This window comes from Plectrocnemia conspersa, unplaced genomic scaffold (assembly GCF_051122295.1).
Source record: "Plectrocnemia conspersa isolate PC_06_02 unplaced genomic scaffold, ASM5112229v1 ptg000001l, whole genome shotgun sequence".
NCBI classification, from domain to species: domain Eukaryota; kingdom Metazoa; phylum Arthropoda; class Insecta; order Trichoptera; family Polycentropodidae; genus Plectrocnemia; species Plectrocnemia conspersa.
Window position 1 is genome coordinate 12,684,968 of NW_028277165.1, and position 21,930 is coordinate 12,706,897.

The 21,930-nt window shown below is 31.6% G+C and overlaps 3 protein-coding genes across 7 annotated transcripts in view; 2 read left to right on the top strand and 1 right to left on the bottom strand.

Moving 5' to 3' along the window:
- Positions 1-825, top strand: part of LOC148238890 (transducin beta-like protein 2) — a 127,019-nt gene extending 126,194 nt beyond the window's left edge. For 2 of the 3 annotated variants that reach the window (XM_088189099.1, XM_088189143.1), the window contains exon 6: positions 31-825. In XM_088189099.1, the coding sequence (XP_088045225.1) occupies positions 31-125 (95 nt within the window). In that variant the 3' untranslated portion in view covers positions 126-825. The remainder of the gene's footprint in view (positions 1-30) is intronic. The other variant, XM_088189137.1, reaches the window with a different exon arrangement.
- Positions 826-1,832: 1,007 nt separating this feature from the next.
- On the top strand, positions 1,833-5,159 carry LOC148238892 (SREBP regulating gene protein). The gene is made up of 4 exons (XM_088189920.1): positions 1,833-2,037; positions 2,717-2,873; positions 2,938-3,089; positions 3,150-5,159. The coding sequence occupies exons 1-4, from the start codon at positions 1,936-1,938 to the stop codon at positions 3,336-3,338; spliced, it is 600 nt and encodes a 199-aa protein (XP_088046046.1). The 5' UTR covers positions 1,833-1,935; the 3' UTR covers positions 3,339-5,159.
- Positions 5,160-9,916: 4,757 nt separating this feature from the next.
- Positions 9,917-14,610, bottom strand: LOC148238893 (putative isoaspartyl peptidase/L-asparaginase GA20639). 3 transcript variants are annotated; one of them, XM_088189900.1, is made up of 6 exons: positions 14,533-14,610; positions 12,817-13,015; positions 11,218-11,414; positions 11,024-11,137; positions 10,733-10,904; positions 9,917-10,244 (listed from the first exon to the last, which is right to left on the bottom strand). In XM_088189900.1, exons 2-6 carry the CDS (start codon positions 13,001-13,003, stop codon positions 9,970-9,972), a joined length of 945 nt encoding a protein of 314 aa, XP_088046026.1. In that variant the 5' UTR covers positions 13,004-13,015; positions 14,533-14,610; the 3' UTR covers positions 9,917-9,969. The 3 variants fall into 3 exon arrangements, with proteins under 3 accessions (XP_088046026.1, XP_088046019.1, XP_088046035.1); XM_088189893.1 differs by lacking the exon at positions 14,533-14,610 and adding an exon at positions 13,365-13,446; XM_088189909.1 differs by lacking the exon at positions 14,533-14,610 and adding an exon at positions 13,365-13,436 and having other exon boundaries at positions 12,817-13,021.
- Positions 14,611-21,930: the final 7,320 nt, after the last annotated feature.

Genomic DNA, 21,930 nt, shown 5'->3' on the forward strand with positions numbered 1-21,930 from the left:
GCCTCTAATATAATATTTATTTCCTTACAGAAGAAATAACCGGCATCAAGTTTCATTATGGTGGAGAAAACGTATTTGTCACAGGAGAAAATAAAATTAGAATCTTCAATGTTGAATTCTATTGAATAACTTTATTTTTATTAAATATCTAAATTTATTCAGTATTGTAATGAGTTTCATGTATTTATTTTGTTCCTATGTGTGATTTTATAAGACTGAAAATTGAAATGCATTTTTTAGTATACTTTTCACATATATTTTTTGTTTAGATTTTGACAATTAAGCGTCGAAAAACATTTTTGCTTGTCAATAATATATAAGTTTAACTTTACAAATAAAATTTTGGCAAAACATTGTATAGAATGAGTTGAAACTAATTAAAATAACATAGTTCTGTGGTCTAAATGTGTAGGATTTTATACATACTCATATGATGAAAATCTGAAACATTTCATGCATATTTCTTTTTATTGAAATGTGTTTTAGTTAGATTTCTTGACATATGTTGTCTTAATAAATGTGTATTTTTAAGGTATATTAATGAGTGTTTGATGTATTGCACCCAATATAATATAAATGGATAATGATTACTCAAATAATATAAATGTCGATGTTTAGAATAAATATGTTTTAATTTTTTAAGGAAGTCAATATATTTTTAATGAATATATCTCACGGGTCAAGGTTAAAACAACAAGACAACAGCTAGTGTAAATAGCCAGTAACTAGATTTTATAATATGTGGGGTAATACTGAACAACGTTTCAAATACATTTATTTTGATTTTTGTCCAATTTCTTATGTATAATAAATTTGTGGTTAAAATATCAGATTTTAGAATAGTTTTACCTTCCTTGGTTATTTATTTACGTATAAGTATATCGTAAGTATATAAGTTCGTAAACTAGGTTAATATGGAAAAGTAATGAAAATATATGAAGATCCCATAGTAAAAATGTTAGTAGTAACAATATCAACTAGATTAGATTGCGTGTATTCTTTCAAAGTAACATACATATTCTAATTGCTCAAAAAGAGATAAAAACTGAAGATGTACAAAACATGCTTGTTGCACTTAATATGCTATTCAAATAAAATATTTATGGCTAGATCGTATTACGTAGCTAATAGTATGAATATTTGAAGTTTTGTTATACATGTATTAGAATTACTTAAGTAGAAGACATAGAAAAGGATTCAATAGTTTAATATTTAACTATATTTTTTAATTTAATAAATATGTGATCCCAATTGGCAAACTTTGTAACTTTTATTTAAATTATAAAAATTCACGGCACTTTTACCATGGAGTCTTCATATTATTTGTAAATTATTTTGATAAATCTATCGTAATATAATCAATGTTTGTGTGTGTGTGTGTGTTTGTGAAATAATCTTAGATTAATGTCTGTCAATTGTTGACATATGTGTTGCATTTAATTAAAATATTTATATATGTGTAACAATTTTATTTATAATTAAACTGTATTTATAATATAAGCTTTAATTGTAAATGGTAAAAATTGATTCTGCTGCGGAAATCGTACGCAGTTACTCGGGCTACAAGTTCAAATTTTTACCAGTACGTTATCACGACCACTAGATGTATATTTATTGATGTAATAAAAAATACAATATACAATTAGATATTTAATTTTTTCATTATACAAACTTACTAATAATAATTTTTAATTTGGAAAATAAGAATAATGCTATATTTGTTATTAAGGAAATACAACATAAAATAATAATAATAATAAACATATATAGTTTTTTGCAAATGTATCCATTATTTGTATTATTCCTCCCTTCGCTTTCATATTTATGATGCTGGCCAACAAAAGTCGTGCTATGACTTATATTAAAACTAAACGGTGGCTTTGACAGTTGCCGGAAAGAGCGTGCAAGGGCGCCGGGCGGGGCTCCGCTGCCGCCATGTGGCGAGGCGCCCTGCTTAGGTTCTTTCGGCGAAGGATCGTCCTCGCCATCATCTTGGTTTCGTCCCTCACCTACTGCATCGTCAATTTGCTCAAAGATGTAAGTTTGTCCATAGAAGAAGATAGTTTTTTGACATACTTTTCATTGTGCGCGTTTTATCTCAAAAATATTATTCATTATCGTTTCAAACGATATTTATATCATCTTTGAATCCGCTTTGAATAATTGTAACATTAAATGTTATGTATATACAACTGGAATTGTTTCTCTGTATTTCTGGTATATTATGCTCAGTATTGATTTGCAATTTTATTAATTAAAAAAATAATATAACAAAAGTTAACTAAAACCAGGTCCAGACCTTTTGTAGAATTCTGTATTTTCAAATGTTTGGAAATGCTCAAAAATGACGATTCCAGGTAATTTTTGTAAATCAACTCAATATTATCTTTAACGGAAATAGGATCACGCTGGGTAAAGGGTACGTGTCACACAAGATATATCAGTGAAGCTAATAATTGAATACCATCTAAATAATAGTATTGTCTTGTTATGTGGGGGTGTATTTTTGTCTATTGTTGAATATATGCGTCAGTTCAATAAGCTCCGTGGTATTTAAAGACTAGATACTGACTATGTTTATCTCACAGAATGTAGAATTGGTATGTGGCATCGCTACAGAAATACAAGGCTGATCGAATTTTGACAATTTTTTTCCGTAAATGTTAGTTTTGCTATGAAGATCATACACTAGTTATTTTTACAATTTTATTTATAGAATACCGATTCTGCTGATTCAGAAATGCAAGACGTTATATTTGAAAGAAAACATCCGTTCATATGGAGAACTCTTCAAGCTCACAATGAATCAGCTTCTGAGAGTAAAAGCTGTCGGAACTCAGTGCAAGGAAAAGTTCTCATAGTCGACGATAGAGGTACTAGAAAATTATCAATAAATCTTAATATATCATTCATATATTTAATTATTTTTTTGTTTAGGATATGTCTGTAGACGTCCAGATGTATTGCCATTGGGATGCTGCAACTCTCAAACTTACACAACAAAGCAATATTCTTGTGCTACTTGCTCGGAAAAACACTGTTGCGTCATATACGAATATTGCGTAGCTTGTTGTTTACATCCAGATAAGGTAAATTTTAATATTATTTTTAATTTAACTGTATCTAAATTTATCTGTATCATATTTTAGAAAGAGATACTCGAAGGGATATTGGACAAAGTGTCGATCCAACACAACGTGCTGTTTGCTTCCGTGAACGATCACTTCGAGTTGTGTTTGGCAAAGTGTCGAACAAATTCACAGAGTGTGCATCACGAAAACTCTTACAAAGATCCAAAAAGAAAACATTGCTATGGTGAACATACTCCAGGATCATGAAAGTAAAATGATCAATGTGATACGGTGATGTGACTATGATTTTATAATCACTTTATACGTAAGCTAGCTCAATTTTATATATAGTGTCATCGGTTGACAATAGTGATCGGTTAAACTAGGATATTACAAATTTTTCATAATAATATCAATGCATATCAACCGTTAACATTGTCCAATGCTTTGAAGCATTTTACTCATTGATTTGCATCATTCGATGGAATGTTAAATTTGATATTAAATATCTATTGTGCTATATTGACTCTGGCAGCTAAATTAGAAACACATGCTAATTGTTTTTATTAATACACATTTATTTTTAAATGTTTACTGTTGACTGATATAATAGTTGAAAAAAAAGATATGGAATATAGTAATGAATTGTATTTATCTATTTCTGCCATATTTGTTATCAGATATTAGCAAACATCAATTATATAATTTTTCTACTTAAAGGAGTGAGTTGATGAGAGTGAATGCCTAAAATATCATTTCTGCATCACCTCTAGAGTTGTAGTCACCAATTAAATGGGATTCCTTGGATTGAAAGATGCGATGAATTCCATTTATTGTCTGTATGTGAACCTGTTATATGAAATCTCATGGCCATTAACCAAGTCCCCTGCATTCCATTCGAAAGTGCTGATAATATACTCTTAATGCAAAGACCCCAGTTTCATTGATAATATGATTAACCAAGCACTGAAGATCTCTGAATTAGGCCGCGATTCTGAACTACATTTCTTCAAAGACAAATCCATGGCAATCCTTATGCAGTATTTTTTTTAGATGCCGCTTAAACTGTGCAGCATTGTATTTGAAAATACATTCTTTGAGACGTTTACCGGACTCATAATTGTAATTTCCTATCATGATTTCCCCATTAATACATTACAGTCCAACTTACGTAGCGTTTTACATAAGCGAATGTGAAGCGGCACAACGCGAAAATAACAAACAGTCACTGCTGCTTGAAGTGCCCTACGTGAGTTACGCTTTGCTTCACGTTCGCTTACATAGGACGCCGCCTTAGGCTTGTAAAAATATTGTGTGAATGTAAAGAAGACTTAAACTTTTATCGAGAGATGGTAATAGATATAAATTTATTATTATTTTGATAAAAGTCATACTTTCTTAAAACATTTAAAATTAAATTACCACTGAAAACAATAAGTCACTATTTCCGACAAAATGGAAGTATCATTGTTCATCAATTCCTTTGTGTGTGCTGAAGTGTTTTGACCGTGCATACATTGACTAGTTAATGTATGCATTTTCGAAATTCACACTTATTGTATGCTTTCACTGTTTAGTGTTTGTCAAAGTATTCAAAATGAAATAATTTATATATTTAATATGTAAGGTAAATCTTGTTGCCAATTTATATAATCCTCATTTTAAATAGATTCATTGCAGAGTTAATCATGCGATGTTCACTAACGTTAATTTTTATTTCTCTACGAATAGGTTGCGATTAGGTCTTGCGACGCTATCTTGCAATTAGATTGGTGATCAAACATACTCATCGAGAGTTCATACATGCCCTAGTTAAAGCATACATTATCTAGTGAAACTAAACACGAAATGTAGCATTTTAAAGCTTTAACTAAAACTCATAGATAGTGCATATTTTGTCTAGTCATTGTATACTTTATCGAAATTTAATACTTTAACTCAGTGGCGTCAAACTCATACTTGAAAAGGGACTGCCGAATTCATTTCAAGAGAGTGCAGACCGTAGACCAAAACCCCTCCCCCCCAATTGTAGCGGGCATTTACCTTTATTCGATAGTTTTTGGAATAAATTTACAAAAATAAAATAAAGATACATTTATTTTACAGCAAGGTTACAAAAAAACACAGTATTTTTTACTCTAAACTTTTTTATCAATATCATCGGGTGTGAATTTTGAGATAATAATGTTTTCAGTACTGATTCTAAATGCTCATTTATTAATTAAGACCTGCATGAAGTCTTATTAGTCTTTAAAAGAGAAAATTATTTTTCACGTAGGTACGTAACTACCAAACATTTTTTGCAAACTTATGCATTTCAATAAAATGTTCTGGTGTGTAATAAATAATAAAAACCCAAAATACCAACTTCATTGTGCTTATTCTAGCACCATGTTGCCCTGGATTTTGATCAATTCTATTTAAATGTCACTTTTTGTATGAAGTACTAAATATTTCAAATTCGTTAATTCTTTTAAATCGGGCTTAGCATTAAAATATTATTGAATATTAATAGCATATTAGCTAAATCACAACTGTAGTTAATTTCTTGCATGTAGAAAAATTAATTAATTTACAATTTTGTAGTTGATTTTTTCACATTCCAAGTTTTGTGTTTGACTTTATGACTGACTTAACTTGTCTTGAGTTTTAAGTGCTGCCTAATATTTATAATGAAGTCCTAATCATGCATTCAGTTTAAATCCTCAAGCTGTTTTTTTTACTGACTTTCCTTTCATTTCTAAAAATCTTTTGATTTCAATGTAAAATTACCAAAATCGTATTCAAATTTAATGACCAACATACTTATTATTTAGAGCCAACATACTTCTGTATAATAAATTTGACGCTATTATCCACTTAAGATTTCTGAGAGTAATGAAGAAAACGGTCGTTAATTTAATCCTCAAGAACGTAAAAAATAATTATAATATAATTTAACAATTATTATATTTTTATGACTTTGGAATGCGACACTTTCTGATTATGAGGTAAAATATACTGAATAGGGTAAACTTTGCTTTTGGGAGAAAATTCATTCTGCAAATCTAATAATTTAGCTACAAATCCATTTGATTTTGTTTCTTATTTTGCTAAACGTACTAGTTTTGATAAAGAAGTATTATATTTTATTGAAAGCTTGTAGACAATTTTTAAAAATATCTTCACCTGTGGTAGAATCATTAAGAGATACAATATCAAGCAGTTTTTTAGTCACAGTAAGATTTTTATCGCAAACAGGAATAAATACAACTACTTGCGGGGCCAGTCCAGTAATATCTGTAGCTTCATCAACTGCAATTGAAATAGTTAGACAGTTTTGATATTTTAATTCAAGATTTCATTGATTCTTGCTGCAATGCAATTTATTGACAGTGATATATTTTGATGTGTATTACCTTTTTCCGGTAAAAGTATATTTGATGTTTACAGCATACATTGTTAAACAAATTCACTATCACTAAAACATTATGAAAGTTTTGCTATATGTTCCGAGATAACAAAACTGGCTTTCGCGATGCTTTCGCTGTCTTCAATGTTTTTTTAAAATTAAAATGGGCGTCACAGTGGCCCCAAACGGGAGCCAAAACTTAAAATAAAAAGAGGGAGGAGACGGAAAGCCCGCAACCATTAGTTGCCGCAAAGGGCAAAAACCGCGACACGAGTTGCCGCTCCCCTATCTGCAACATGTAGACATTCAATGAGCTCGTCTAGCTCGGACTCTTCGATGGATACAGACCTCCCTCTTAATAAACCTCAGGTCCAAGTCAAAAAACTCCACAGTAGAATAAGAAGACGGCGGAGGAGTAATTTCCTCCTCTCCCACAGACATAAAAAATTGGAGATGGTAAACCCTTCTCCCGCGTAAAGCCACTAAAGAGCTAATTAAAGAGAGTTTTGCGGAACTCTTGAATGCGATTAAAATCCAAGAGCGTCTGCCGAATGAAAAACACAAGTCTCTCATCAGATCTGCGAAAAGAACCCACTGGATAGAATTTGTTAAGAGAAAAAGTGAAGAAAACACGTGGGGCAACACCTCGCAACATACTCAATCGAACGAGCCCTTCCATCACACATAAAGACGACAACACAGCGGAGCGCGACCTCGCCTACTGGCTTCACCTAACTCAGTTACTTCCTTCCTTCTCTCCAACCAAAGATAGTGATGCCGGGAGACCATCAGTAGCTCCGAATCTGAAAACCAACTGCCATAGACGACCCAGGTTGAGATCATCGCCGTAAATGGGAAGCAATTGTGCTCGTGCCCCCCCAGTGTAAATCCATTCGGTGACTAGCTGGGCCGCTCCAAAGGGTTCGAAACAACCCATTAGCCTACCTACCTCCCCAGTGGGGAGCGGAGTAATCAATGGAGGAGGCTTAGAAGGCGTATGGGCTAACTACCCATACGGCTGTATCAGAAAAATGTTAGCAGACCTAGAAATAAAAATAAGCAGAATTCCCCGAGGCCGCTGCCCGGGGGCCCTGCTGATACAACAATATTGGATGCATCCTCGACCTCGCCCTTACAAAGGGCAGGTCAGACAAACATAAGCAGAGCGCACGATTCAATTTGTCCAGTGCGCGCTAGGACCTTCGCATCGCAGCGGGTATGCTTTGCCACAAGTCCCATGCCCACAAAGCTGAGGCCGCAGAAAACATCAACATAGCCAGGGTCAATAAGCGATGGTCAGAAGAAGAAACTCTTCTTAGTAAAGCATACAAAAGGTCGAACCCTAGAGGCCATAAAGGGCGTTCGGCGCACGGAGGCATACCGCGGCAAGGTCCTAGCCGCGTTTGAGAAGATGGACTTAGACCGGGGACGTGACGAGCCGAGCGAAGCGGGCTCCTATGCAGGTCTTCCGAATGAGGAAAATGGAGAGGTCCAGTCAGCAGGCGAAGATGAGAACATCGCTTCCTATTTAGCCTCCTGTCTTGTCTATCTCTATCTCCCCCTATCTTCCATCATACCTAAAGACGACAACACAGCGGAGCGCGACCTCGCCTACTGGCTTCACCTAACTCGGTTATTTCCTTCCTTCTCTCCAACCAAAGATAGTGATGCCGGGAGACCATCAGTAGCTCCGAATCTGGAAACCAACTGCCGTAGACGATCCAGGTTGAGATCATCGCCGTCAATGGGAAGCAATTGTGCTCGTGCTAGGGTCGCTATTGAGCTGATTATGGCTTACACACTACTTGAGCGGGTGGGAGCACCCGAAAACCCGCATTTTAGCTTTGAAAAGTGGGCCGCATTCTAAGGCTTTAACTGTAACATTTACATAAACAAAACCGACAAAGTTAGAGTGGCTTTTGCCATCTTCCGAAACATAAAAGACGAGGTCAGTCGAAAAATGGTCCGACTGACCTCATATTTATTAGTCTTAATGGTTTCTTAATTAAAAAGTATATGCAAATAAATTTGTTTACATAATCATCTGGTACATTAAGGGCTGATTTACACGCTGCCAGTTACTGACATGCCAGCTGGAAGTTGACTGGCTGGGTTTGACTGGCATTCCAGTCCACTGGCGCCTTACAGTTTACACAGTGCCAACAACTGAAAGAATTATTGTTGCGAGAAAGCGCTACTCACCTTGCGCCAGTACGGCAGTGTGGTGGAAGGGGAAGCTGGCGTGCCAATAAAACAAAAATATTTGTTCTGCTGGCGTGCCAGTGACGCATTGGCTTCTCCAGTGACTGGCGTTAAGCGTTGACACGGTGCTAGTCGCTGGCATCCAGTGACTGGCCTCGACTGGCGTGCCAACTGGCATCTTGTAAATCAGCCTTTAGAGTCAAAGACTTTTGTAATCACAAAAGAAATGTTAAGCTGAAAATTATTATATTCCGTATCTTTAAATATCTTGTTCTCAAATGAATTATTATTATATGTATTTTATAATGCTACGTTTTAATTATTCTGGTGCTGATTAACAATTATTTTTTATATAATATCATAATTTTTTTACACAATATTGTAATTGTTGGCATGTAATTTATTTTAAAAGATCAAGATTTATCAACTGAATCTTTGAAATGTTAATACTGACTTCTAAAAATTTGTAACAAAGGTTATTAATTACTGTACAATTATTTGTTATTTTTATTTATTTTTTATAAATAAAAAAATGGATTCGTGGAAAGTAATTTATTAAAAACATAATAATTATGTTGATCGTTGAACAAAAGGATGTACATATTATGCTTTTAAGCGTTTTGTAAAAGTTGAGTTTGTAACGGGTATTATCATATCTACTTATTAAAACTATAAATTTATATCTGTTAAATCAATGTTTGTTTTTATCTTGACAATATTCAATCTAGTCATTGTGTAAATTGTAAATAAATAAAAACACTTGTGTATGTATGTTATTCAGAAGTGAAAATTTAATATTTGTAATAAATTTCTACTTTAAAAATACTAACTTTAGAAAAAATGCAGATATTTAATAAAATAGTTACATATGTAATAACAGATCAAGGCTGTAGAAAAAATCGAAGCTAAAAATATTAGTAAAATACGTAGGTGTTGTGAGAATGATTTAATGTATGGAAGTTGAGTGTATACTTTTATTGTACCAATTACTGATAATTATCTATGTATATTTGTTTTTATAATATAATTTTATTATTATTATTATCATAATTTTCTTCAATCAAATATTATTTTTAAATCAAAAATTATTATTTAATGTTTGCATATTGTATCGTAAAATTGGCTGATTTTCTGAGACTGAATTGTAAACATACATTTTTGTCCAAAATAATATATACAAATTATATAGAAACAACAACTATAATTTATTGTATTTATCTGAAGGAAAAGTGGGATGTAAAGAAAAGTTATATTTCTATGATTATAATATAGTTTTTTATTAAAATATTTTTTAATTTATCAATATTACAAATTAATAAAGTCTTCGGTTTGATGATCATTGGGATCGATTCCAAAGTGTATTTTACCAGCCTTCACGTACGACCATGCCATCCTTTTCGAACTGAAGTAAATGCCGACATCGCCAGCCTTCGATAGTGTGATAGCGCCTGCGGTATTATTCAATCTTTCCGTCATGTATTCAACAGCCTTTACAGTTGCTTCCTGTGCTGATAATCCTGCCTCGATTCCATTAACAATTCTGTGCGCTAAGCAGACCTTTAATATGGATTCTCCATGACCTGTAAATTGTGCATTGTTTACTAAGATATTAGATTTAAAGGTTATAGAAATTGAAGTACAAAAACAAATGCATTATTGAGGTTTAACAGATTGTCTGAAAGAGTGTATGACAAGAATGCATACTATATGATTTCTTGATGACAAATCGTCAACAACAAAAGTGTAGAAATCGTATGTAAAACAATATGTATACAAGACTTGAAAGTAAACACACTTACTAGTTAGCCTTTTTATATACACAGTCCAGGTGTTCTAATGTAAAAAATAGCGGTCGAGTCATACAATGTCCATTGTGCAATTATTTAAGGCCACTAATTCATTATAGCTTACCACCTCTAAGAATACCGTTGCTGATGTCAAATAATTTAATACAAAAGGTGTAGAAATGTGTAGTTATGTATTTTTTTGCATGCTACTATACTTGAGGTGTCCCATTACAACATGAGAATGTTAGTCATATGTGTAAAATAGAGATAAGTAAGTTAACCTGTTGTAGAAACACCACCGATGTTATCATCAGCATAAGTTCCACTGCCTATTTGAGGAGTGTCTCCAATACGTCCTACATATTTTCCAGTAATACCTCCAGTCGATGTGGCTACAGCAATTCTTCCTTCACTATCGACAACTACAGCACCTACAGTACCAACTCCGCCTTCCTGAATGTTTAATATTTAAATCATTTTTAGTATCTGGATAGTCGTGTCAGACACTGCTCTTGCAGGGCTGATCGAATGAGTGAGTAAAGCTAAATATATAATATAATGATTCACTTTACATTTTTCGTCTGTCCAATTTCAGTGTTACCTATGCCTCCGTTATTTATAAAGTCTTCCAATGCTTGTTTAGCACTCTCGGTTATTAAACTTTCTGGTGGAACTGTTTCAAAACCCTACAACGATAAAAAAACTTATGTTACCGAAGCATATAAGTCATATAATTCTTAGTTTATTGTATTAATATATATAATACTTGTTGTAGGGCAAAACGCCTGGCACCGTCACCGCCGAGGAATGAATGAGGTGTTTTTTCAAGAACTCGTCTGGCGAGGGAGATGGGATATTGGATATCACGCAACAAGGTCACACAGCCAGCTTTTAGATCAGATCCTCGTTGAATGCTCGCTTCCATTTCGACTTCTCCGTCGAGGTTAAGCACAGATCCATAACCTTATGAAATAACAATATAGTTATATACAGAGTAATCAATTTTGAGTTTAGTATATTGGCAGCACTGTAACTCAACAGCTGTCAATAATCACGCGTGTTCAGTGTCAAAAGTTAGTTTACAACAACACATTTACGAATTGGATCGCTTGACCACTGTTCAATGTATTAAAATTGTTCAATTGTTCTACAGAAATAACAATTCTGTACGAACTGTGTATCGAAATTTATGGGAAAGTTATGGTCAATTTCATTGTCCTATTGAGCGAACAGTTTGCAATGTAGCGTAAAAATTTAAAGAGACTGTAAAGTATTGGAGATAGAGTAAGGCCTGTGCATAGTGGTGCTGTTTGTTCAGCCGGAAATATTGCTGCTGTAATTAAAAGTGTAACTGAAGACCCAGAATTGTCGATTCATCGGCGTTCACAGCTTTTGGGCTTTTCTTATGGCTCTCTATGGCGCATTTTGCATCTGGACTTGCACCTACACCCATATAAAATTCAGATAACACAATAATTGAAGCCTAGATATCATGGACAGCGAAGAATTTATGTAGATTAGGTGTTAGAGCAGCAGGAAGTTGATGCTGATTTTTTAAAGAAAATCTTCTCTAATAGAGGCACAATTTCACCTCTCTGGGTACGTTAATAAGCAAAATTGCAGTATATGGGGCGAGGAAAATCCTCATGTGATTCACGAGAGAGCATTACATGCCTTTCCACACATCGGGTGCAACGCTGAATGTTGTACTGAAAAGTTCCCAGGTCTCATTATTTCTCGTTTTGGTGACGTCAACTAACCGCCAAGATCATGCAATTTAACACCGTTGGATTTTTTGTGGGGTTACGCTGAGAGTCGTATCTACGCTGACAAACATCAACTGTTGGAGCACTTAAAACTAATATCCGCCAAGTTATAGCCGAGATGTCGCCTGAAATATATGAAAAAGTCATCGAAAATTATAAAGAAAGGATCGGCTACTGCCAAAGGTAAGGGGTGGCCATTTAATTGATATTATTTTTCATAATTAATGAAATAAAAAAACAAGATATCCTTATATTATTTCTTTTTTTTTTAAAAAGTTTGGATACTGAAGTTGGTTCACCTTTATAATAATGTGTTTGTTATCCTATGAGGTGTTTAATAAAAGGAACTACAATTCATGACATAAAAAATGTTTTATATAGAATCAAAGTAATCTCTATTTACTTTAATATATTTACTTATTGTAACTTTATAAAAGTTATTTTAAACAGTAGATTAAGGTATCTAAAGAATCTGCTTTTAACTCAGTGGTAGTATTTTAAACAGTTTGCATTTTATAAGTGAAAATGTCAAGTGAATATGGCGGTTTATTTTGATCTACTTCAAGATATATTATAGTACTAAAATTAAATTTAATTACCTGCATTAAAAGCCTCGTCATCTTCCATTGACACAACAGCGGCTTCTACAGCATCTAATATAGAGTCACCATTTTTAAGTTTATTGTAACCAATTGTGGCTGCAAGTTTAACGCCTTTTATTTTAGCTGGCACTCGTTCCGGAGGTATGTCACCAGCTCCACCGTGTACTATTAGTACTGGTTCCATATTTTTAATACTCTAAAACTAAATTATTGTTACATTGTTATATATAAGAGATAAATATATTTATATTTATTTGTGTAAGATATGATATATTATCCATCCAAGTAAATAACTTCAATTGATAACATATTGTAAAAAACAACATATAGGTAATTAATTAAATAAATATACAATTTAAGTAAACATAAGTTAAAGTGGACAGACGTCATCCTCAAAATTTTTGTCCTCCTTGAACAAAAATTTGCAAGAAGACCCTTTTTTAAGCATCAGTAACAATTTTTCCTCATAAAAAAATTTTTAGTGTTAGCCTTTGAACAACATTTTCGAAATAATATTTTTTTTCAACTTCTGCAAAAATAATGACCTTTTTATTTTTAGTGTCCTTTGATATTTTCAAAATCAGACATCCAAACCTGTACTGTCAAATATGACGTGTGCTATTTTTTAAGCTTTCAGTCTTAACCTCATTAATAATGACCTTGCATTTTTTATAATTTTAATTTAAATGTTTTAAATTATTACAATAAATATAATTGATAAAATAAATCAAAACCATTATATTTAAACTATTATTTTTATTACACCTTACCAGAATTTTAGACCTCCCCCCCTTCCCGAAAAGACAAAAAACTGAATTAACATGAAACACTACACGTTGATTTCAGCTCTATTAATTTTTCAACCCATTTGTTAAGAAAATATAGCTTAATATATTTTTTTCAAGTGCTTTTATAAAATATAATTTGTTAAAATATTTTTTGTGGTCAATATTAAAATAAAAAGGGGATATTTTTTATATTTTAAAAATAGCTAAATAAATATCATATTAACTTAGTGATATTTAAAGTCTTGTGGTGTAATTTGTTTTTTGTTTTTCTCTAAAATGTATATTTTTTTAAAATCATCGTCGTTTTTATTGGAAAAAACAGAATTTGTACACAGTTTCGCCGCAGTATTTGTTCGGCGTTAACAAAAAACTCACAATTTTACTTTACTAACAAATTTTCATAAAATTTTGACAACTTCTCAATTTGTCAAAATATTAAAAAAATTGTATTACCATTGACTTTATATTTAAAAAAAATATTTATGAAATATTTTTATGTGTATAGTTTTTGCTATGGTCATTTTTTATAATTTTACTTCAATGTTTCATGCAAACTTATTTGCAATATAATGCAACTTACATATTCAATTTTGTTGTAATAAATATGATAATAGTTTTTAACACAAAAGTAGCTATTTATAAGTTTATAATTTTTAATAAAAGGTAAATTAATAATATTAAGGATCGCATTATAAGGAAAAGATATTTACAGAAAATAATACATTACTTGTAGCGACTTAACAATAATATTATTAATAGAAAAAATCGTATATTTATTATAAAGCATAAAACTCTCTTTATCTGCATCTATAATTTAGATTATAAAACGATACAATTTGGGAAAAACTAACGACGCAGTAGCAAAAATCTCTTTGTTCTGTGTTATTATAATATCAGTCATCACAATATATTATAAGTCATTTACCTGGTTGAGTTTTGTGCTGAGATAAGGATCTGTAGTACTTTAAATATTACACGCGCGATACCTAAAGGTCAACGCTTCGTTGATAACTGATAGATTACAATGATTGTAGCTATATTATTTTTGTTTGATTGTAGCTATATCATCAGTGGTAATCAACCGTTTTTAAAAACAAAAAATTAACTTATAAAATATAATAATTTAATAAGCTTCGATAATAATGTGAGATGTGCTCAGTGGAAGATCAAGCTTTTCTAAGGCCACAAGTGCAATATAAGTTGAACATTATGTATGAAAATAAATTTGAAAATTAGCAATAATTCTGTGATCTATTTCGTTTCTTATTAAATTGTAATGTAATTATATCTGGAAAATAATGGATTTTTAAGATATTAGTAACACTAACACAGATGAAATGGGTCAATAAACACAAAATATTGACTATTTTAGATTAAAAAAGAATGACACTTTCTGATTAGAGGAAAATAAATTTATACGAGTTAGTTGGAGTGCACCTGTGCACTACGTTCGTCGTCAAGGTGGCGAAATATGCCCCCAGAAGAAAATCCAGAGGGGCAAATGACAAATGATACTCGAGAAATGCAGAAAACATAGAATTAAAAATTAAGATAAAATTAGTATTTAATTATAATGTCTTAAAATATAAAAAAAAAATATTGGACTTGTGCTGACACTTCGTTGACCATTTTTTAAAATATAAATATATGGATTTTTATTTTATTTTGTATCTGTAATACGTTTATAAATATTTAAAGATTAATAGTCATATATAAATTTATTTAAAATATAATAAATATTTAATGCGTGATGCGTTTTTTGCACGCTACTGTAATCCATATTTAATATGATAATTGCAAACGTTTCTTCGTTTTACTCAACATACGTTTCAGTTTCATCAGAAAGTAATATAAATAGATACTGTTTGTTTTATAATTTATTGTTTTTTTTTTTATTTAACATGAACAACAGTTTATCAGTAAATCTCTTAATTAAAATTATACAATACGCTTGCGCATTATCTTTAACAAATAAATAATGTTGATTTATTTGTAGAAGATAATGTCTTTGTTATAAAGTAATTTTAAATGCGTCGTTTGTGTGATACTAATACTGTTTTCACGTCAGAAATATTATATATATACCGAAATCATTTCAAAGATATAAATAATAGCTAGGTACTTTTAATAAACTAATAAACATAGGCATATAGTTCATACATATTTATATAATAGTAAATCCTGGCCGCATTCGATTAATATTAATGGGGTGGTATTTATCTCGATTTAGATAATAAACAACTTGGAATCCTATCATTATTAGTTTCTCAGAACAATGTTAAGTCAATCGAAAGGGGTTTTGAAATTTAATTATTATTACATCCACACCGTTCACTAGATTTATAATCAAAATAATTGCAATCAATATCAGACATGTCCATTTTTATATAATTTTATTATTATATGTTACGGTAAAAAATCAGTTATAAATTTAATATTACTTTAAATTATGTCATGGGAATTTATATCAAAAGCAGGCAAAATAAGTCGAGTAAAGTTATCAGTCTCTACTTTGTGGAGTTTGGATGCTTTATTAACAGCAATGGTAATTACCTTGCCTTACAAATGTTCTACCAAATGCTCACGTGGATTTATTCCGTAGTGAAGTTTACCATTTTTCACATAAGCCCATGGCATTCTTTCAGTAGTGAAATACCAGCCAATGGCACCGTCACTTGTTATTGAAATTGCACCTCCAGTCTTTCCCAATCTGCATTTCATATAATTCAGACATTTTTTAATCGCGTCTCCTGTATCTGCACCCTTCTTAATGCGATTTATAATTCTGAATGCCAAACTAGTTTCCATTATAGCTTCCCCATATCCTAATAATCATAATTATATTATTAAAAATATTAATTTTAATTATACTTATTAATAAACTAACCAGTGCAAGACACGCCACCTATATAGTCATCAGCGTAGGTGCCGCTTCCTATTAAAGGGGTATCTCCGATACGTCCAGGATATTTTCCCATTAAACCTCCAGTCGAAGTGCCTGCAACTATATTTCCATTGAGGTTAATAGCCACAGCTCCCACTGTACCAACACCATGTTTCTAAAATATGTTTTTAAAATTAAGTTTATAGTAATGTCTGAAATTAATTAAATTAAATTAATGTCTATAGAATATTTAATACACATATAAATATATTTACCGTGGAGTTTATATTGTGATTAACAAAGTTATTATATTGCTGTTGAATCGCCTCCGAAATTAGACTGGACGGTGGAACTATTTTAAAACCCTGTTTTTTGGAAGCCATATTTTATGATGTAAAACTATTTTTGAAATCATAATTAAGCTTTACTTACTTCTTTAATAGCAAATCTTCTTGCCCCATCACCTCCGAGAAAAGCATGAGGAGAAACTTCCATGACTCTTCTAGCTAAACTGATAGGGTTTTTGACGTCTTTAATCAATGTCACACAACCAGCTGATAAATCTGATCCACGTTGCATACTAGCATCCATTTCTACTTCTCCATCTCTGTTGAGCACAGATCCATAGCCTAATAAAAATAATATATACATAGTTTCTGATTTTTAGATTGTGGAGACTGTTCTTCAAATTTTGAATGGGTTTTTCACTCTAAAACGACTTTTCTGTAATGTTATATAATTGTCATTATAAGCATTGTATTATATGCATTTATTTTGGTGTTAATCACCGATTAACCTTTAATATATCTTTGGACAAGCTGTGATAACTACATGACATTAAAAAGATAATGAATTAATTTATAATACCTGCATTGAAGTTCTTGTCATTTTCCAGGTAATTAATGGCAGTTTCAACGGCATCTATAACAGATCCGGTCAATGTGAGCATATTGTAACCTAAAACGGCAGCTGTCTTAACTCCCATTAAGAGATCATCCACGGATTTATCAAGTATGCTACCAGCTCCGCCATGAATAATGATAGCTGGATCGACGTGCTATGTACGCATTTCATGAAATATGATAACATAATAACTCTTTAGTTTGTATAAAAGATGGTCTACTTACTCTTGATGCTACATGTTGTAGATTTGTAATGAAAAACACAGCTGAATAAATTGAACACGCGATTACAAAGTTGTTCATCATCTTGCAAATAACCCCAGTTTATTACATACATTGTTTTATATGGACATACAAAGGTACCTATTGCGTAAGTATGTTTAATGATAAATGACATCAATAAAAACAGTTATTTAGTGAAGTACTGATTGCAGATGTATTGAATTTTCTAAATATATTTATATATTATCACATTTACATAAAATAAAATGACTAACTTCTTAATCAGTAAAATAATATTTTAGACACTATATAATAATTTTGCGCCATCTGCTTTAAATAGCATATTTCGATTGATTATGTTTAACTATGATAGATAATAACATAATATAAAATAGCTTTTTAAATAGTACATTTAAAGTAGAAAGAGTAAAATTTACCAAATAAATGTAACTACAAAAAAATATATTTCTGTTAGCATGTCTGTGTATGTTTTTTGTTTTATTAATTTTAATATGTTGACATATATTTAATAGTAGGATTTGTGTCGTAATTCATATTGGAAAACAATTCTTGAGTATTCTCGGGATTCTTGTACCGATACTCAAAATTTTTTTCTCAAGCCCCGGATATTTAATATTTTAATACATAAAACTCTTATTAAAAATATTTCGCAGTTGGTTGTCATTCGAACTATTGTGAAGAAAAGGTGTTACGATTTTTTTTTACTATTCCAGTAGTCGAAGTCTAACTGATTCATTAACCGTTCTTTTACTTTTATAGCAACAGTTCTCTTTTTGACTGGACGAATATTGTCGATTTTTGTGTTTTTAGTGATCATCACAAATATGTAATTAAAACATTTTTAATATTTGAGTATCCTATTTAAATTTCTAGTATTATTTTAAGTTCACAAATTTCATCCAATGTGTTCTTTTTTATCCTTCATCCAAAAATCTTTCCTTAAAGTCAATAGTCAATAGGTCAATAGTTTGCCTTTAATGTCTTAATGTTCAAAGAATACTATTGTCGAATATCTTGGAACATAATTTTTTTTAACTAACCGTTTTTATTCTCAAATATAAATCTCTGACGTATCAATGATTGTCATTTTATTTTGGGTTAAAATTACAAAAGCTTATATATTGGAAGTTACAAAAGAGGAAAAAAGTAGCTGTTTATATATTTTTGTGTAATAAATTAATATTATGATATATACGTGCTGGGTCTTTTGTGCCGCGGCTCTGTGTCGTAAAACCTTCAAGTCATCTCGAAGATCGAGGACCAGCCTCCCATGGTTGGTCCTTGGAAATTTAGTCACAATGGATCGCTACACGGAGGAACAATGCGCGCGTACCAATGGGATTCTAGCCCAGGTCTTTCAAATATTAGTCACCGACCTATACCACTGGTTTAACGTGCTGGTAATTATTTAGGACTTGATCTCTATTTTATATATTTTTTCGTACACTTTTAAAAGGGCGCTTACGAGTTGTAAATTACAATATTCTGTTTTACCTTGGTTAATATTGATTTTATATTTCTAAGAGATTTTTTCAATTCAACTGCAGTTGGTTTAAGATCGATATAACTAGTTAAGATGGCTGTATTGGCAACACACATTTTTACTTGTCAGTATTAAAACAATGACATGAAAATACGCTAAAATTTTTGTATTAAGTTACACTAGGAGTAAAGTTGTAAACATCTATAGGGTATTTAAGTTTTAGATATGTAATTACTTTATAAAAATATTTTTTAAAATATCGGAGACTTTTGGGCGCCCTTCGTATTTTTACGCAACTAATAATAATGTATCTTCATAGAAAATGCTTCACTTACACGGTAGAATAGGTAATGTTTCCGTTTCGCACACTCGGCACTTTTGCTCCCTGACTATAATAAATATCGCATACATCAATAGGAATTGTTGTTCGCCAACATCGGATAGAAAGTTTTCCCATACGAGGGAATCGACCGCCACCTTGCCCGTCTGAAATTTTATGACAAATGTAATTCGGCAAAAAACTTCTTACATTTTTTCTCCTCCCAGACGCCAGTCATGACGGTCGGGAGAGAACCATTTATTTTTATTACAGTCGCTTTTGCATTTGTTCTCTTTGTCGTGTGGGAAATGGGAAAGTTTTAACGGCGGGGGGATAACCGAAACTTTAGCAGGAAAGGGTCAAATGTTACTGTTCGATATCGAAATTGTATAAACTGCTTTGCGCGCGAATAACGCGCACGCATGTTGTGTTTTTTTGTCACTCTTTTGGGAATCGAAATTTTCGCGCCATTTAGATTGCTGACCAAACTGTCGTTTCGCAGTAAAATAAAACTAATACCATTACAGCTGGGATACAAGACGGAAGGAGGCTAAAAATCTAACTTTTGCTTTTAGGGTATCAGTTTTATTGCTTATTGGTACATGAATAAAGGTATTGCTTTATAAAATAAATTGGATAATATTATAAAAAAATACACGACGTGTCGAATTTATTGTACACAAGTGTAACCCTTTAATTTATTTATTTATTAAAAATCTAACCATCATGACTCGACAAGTTACCCCAATACGTCTTGTTGTTTTTTATACAAAAAAAAATTTTCATGGTTTCATGCACATATATTACAAATATAAATTAACACAAACTATAAATTACATTTACTATAAATTAACACAAACGTATTAATATGCGTTTGTGTTAATAACGTGCACCATTACATATAAATTGCTTCAGCTCCTCATACATATCGCTGAAAATATCCTTATGTTTGGCAAGCTCGTTGAAAAGCTTGATGACTCGTGTAAGGAGACAGAAGTTTAACTACGTGTTATTTATTGCGTTCGACACTGACATTACCGGTAATAAAACCATACGAGTCCAACCCTTCGGGTGGGCGCCCAGCTTGTGACGGCCGGGTGAACGGTTCTCAACCCGCCGTAGTACTAAAAATGTGATTGGAAATATATTAAATTTTTTCCCGAGCGCTAAGAGAAACGGGCTCTCACTAGCTAGCAGGCATTGCGTATTATCCTAGTAATATCACCACCCCCCAGATCTACGGGGGGTGTTTATGCTGCCTCAGACGCAGCCTTTAGCCCTCGAGCCCCAGGAGGGGCCGAGCCCTTTGGCTTGCTTGCGTTACTTTGTTCGTCCTAGATAGTGCCTAGTGCTCTAAATAAATGGTAGTTGGAAGGAGCAAAGCTTAAAGAATAAAGTAGATGCCAAGTTTATTGATTTTGCCGAAAGTCAATCTATTCGAATTCGATTGATAAATGCAAGCCTATTTTTTACTCTGTGCAAATGATCCAGCTGATTACAAATAAGTTTATTGTTATTGTTTGGCCTGATTAAAGAATTTCATAATGCACAATTCTTTTGCAATACCATCATACACACTCACAAGATTTTTTTACATTGAGTTTCGAGGTAGGTTTTTCTACTTGACCTTTGGCGATTATTTTAAAAAATTCATATAACATGCAATTTTGTATAAATTGTTCTCCTGGTAAGAATTCTGGCATCATAAATTTTAGGGTGCAATTTTTTTTAAATATAGGAACGTATAATCTAGATGTGCATTAACACAGATTTGACAAAATACGTACTCAGTTTTCAACGAAAAAAGACTTACTGTTACAATTTAAATTTTAAAAAGCGATATTTATTTTAAAATTATATAATTTATTAATTTATTGCTTGGTGTGGAGTAACACTGCTATTTTTTTTTCTCAATTCAAAGCTATTTAAAATATAGCTTTCAAAATAATATACAACCACTTTCTATTCTATAACTTGTGAAAAATCTTTTTCAACAATCAAATAACATTGCCATAATTTTAATATAAATACTAAACAAAATATTACGCAAGACTATGATACTCATTACTCGTCAAAACTTTAATTTGAGTATGAACTTAAATTATCTAATTATATCTTGATTTAGAGGCATAATTTTATTTTTAGTAGATTTAGGTTTTTAGTTAAGTAAATATTATTTGTTATAATATATTAGATAATCCCAAAATGAACTACGTTTATTTCACGATTATACAATAACAAATAATGTATATTTCAGTGCAATAAACGAACGAACGAAATCAAGCAAATTGATATTAATAATGCAAGTAAATTCTGCCTAATTAATATATATCATAGTTTCAATTTAATCTTTAAAAATAAGTCTGATTAGTAATATTTTTTTTGTTTGCATACTTATTTATAAGATAAAGTAAGTAATAAATTACTTATTGTAAATAGTTTATTATCTGCATATTGAAGGCCTGCGTGATAAAATCACAACAACACAAATA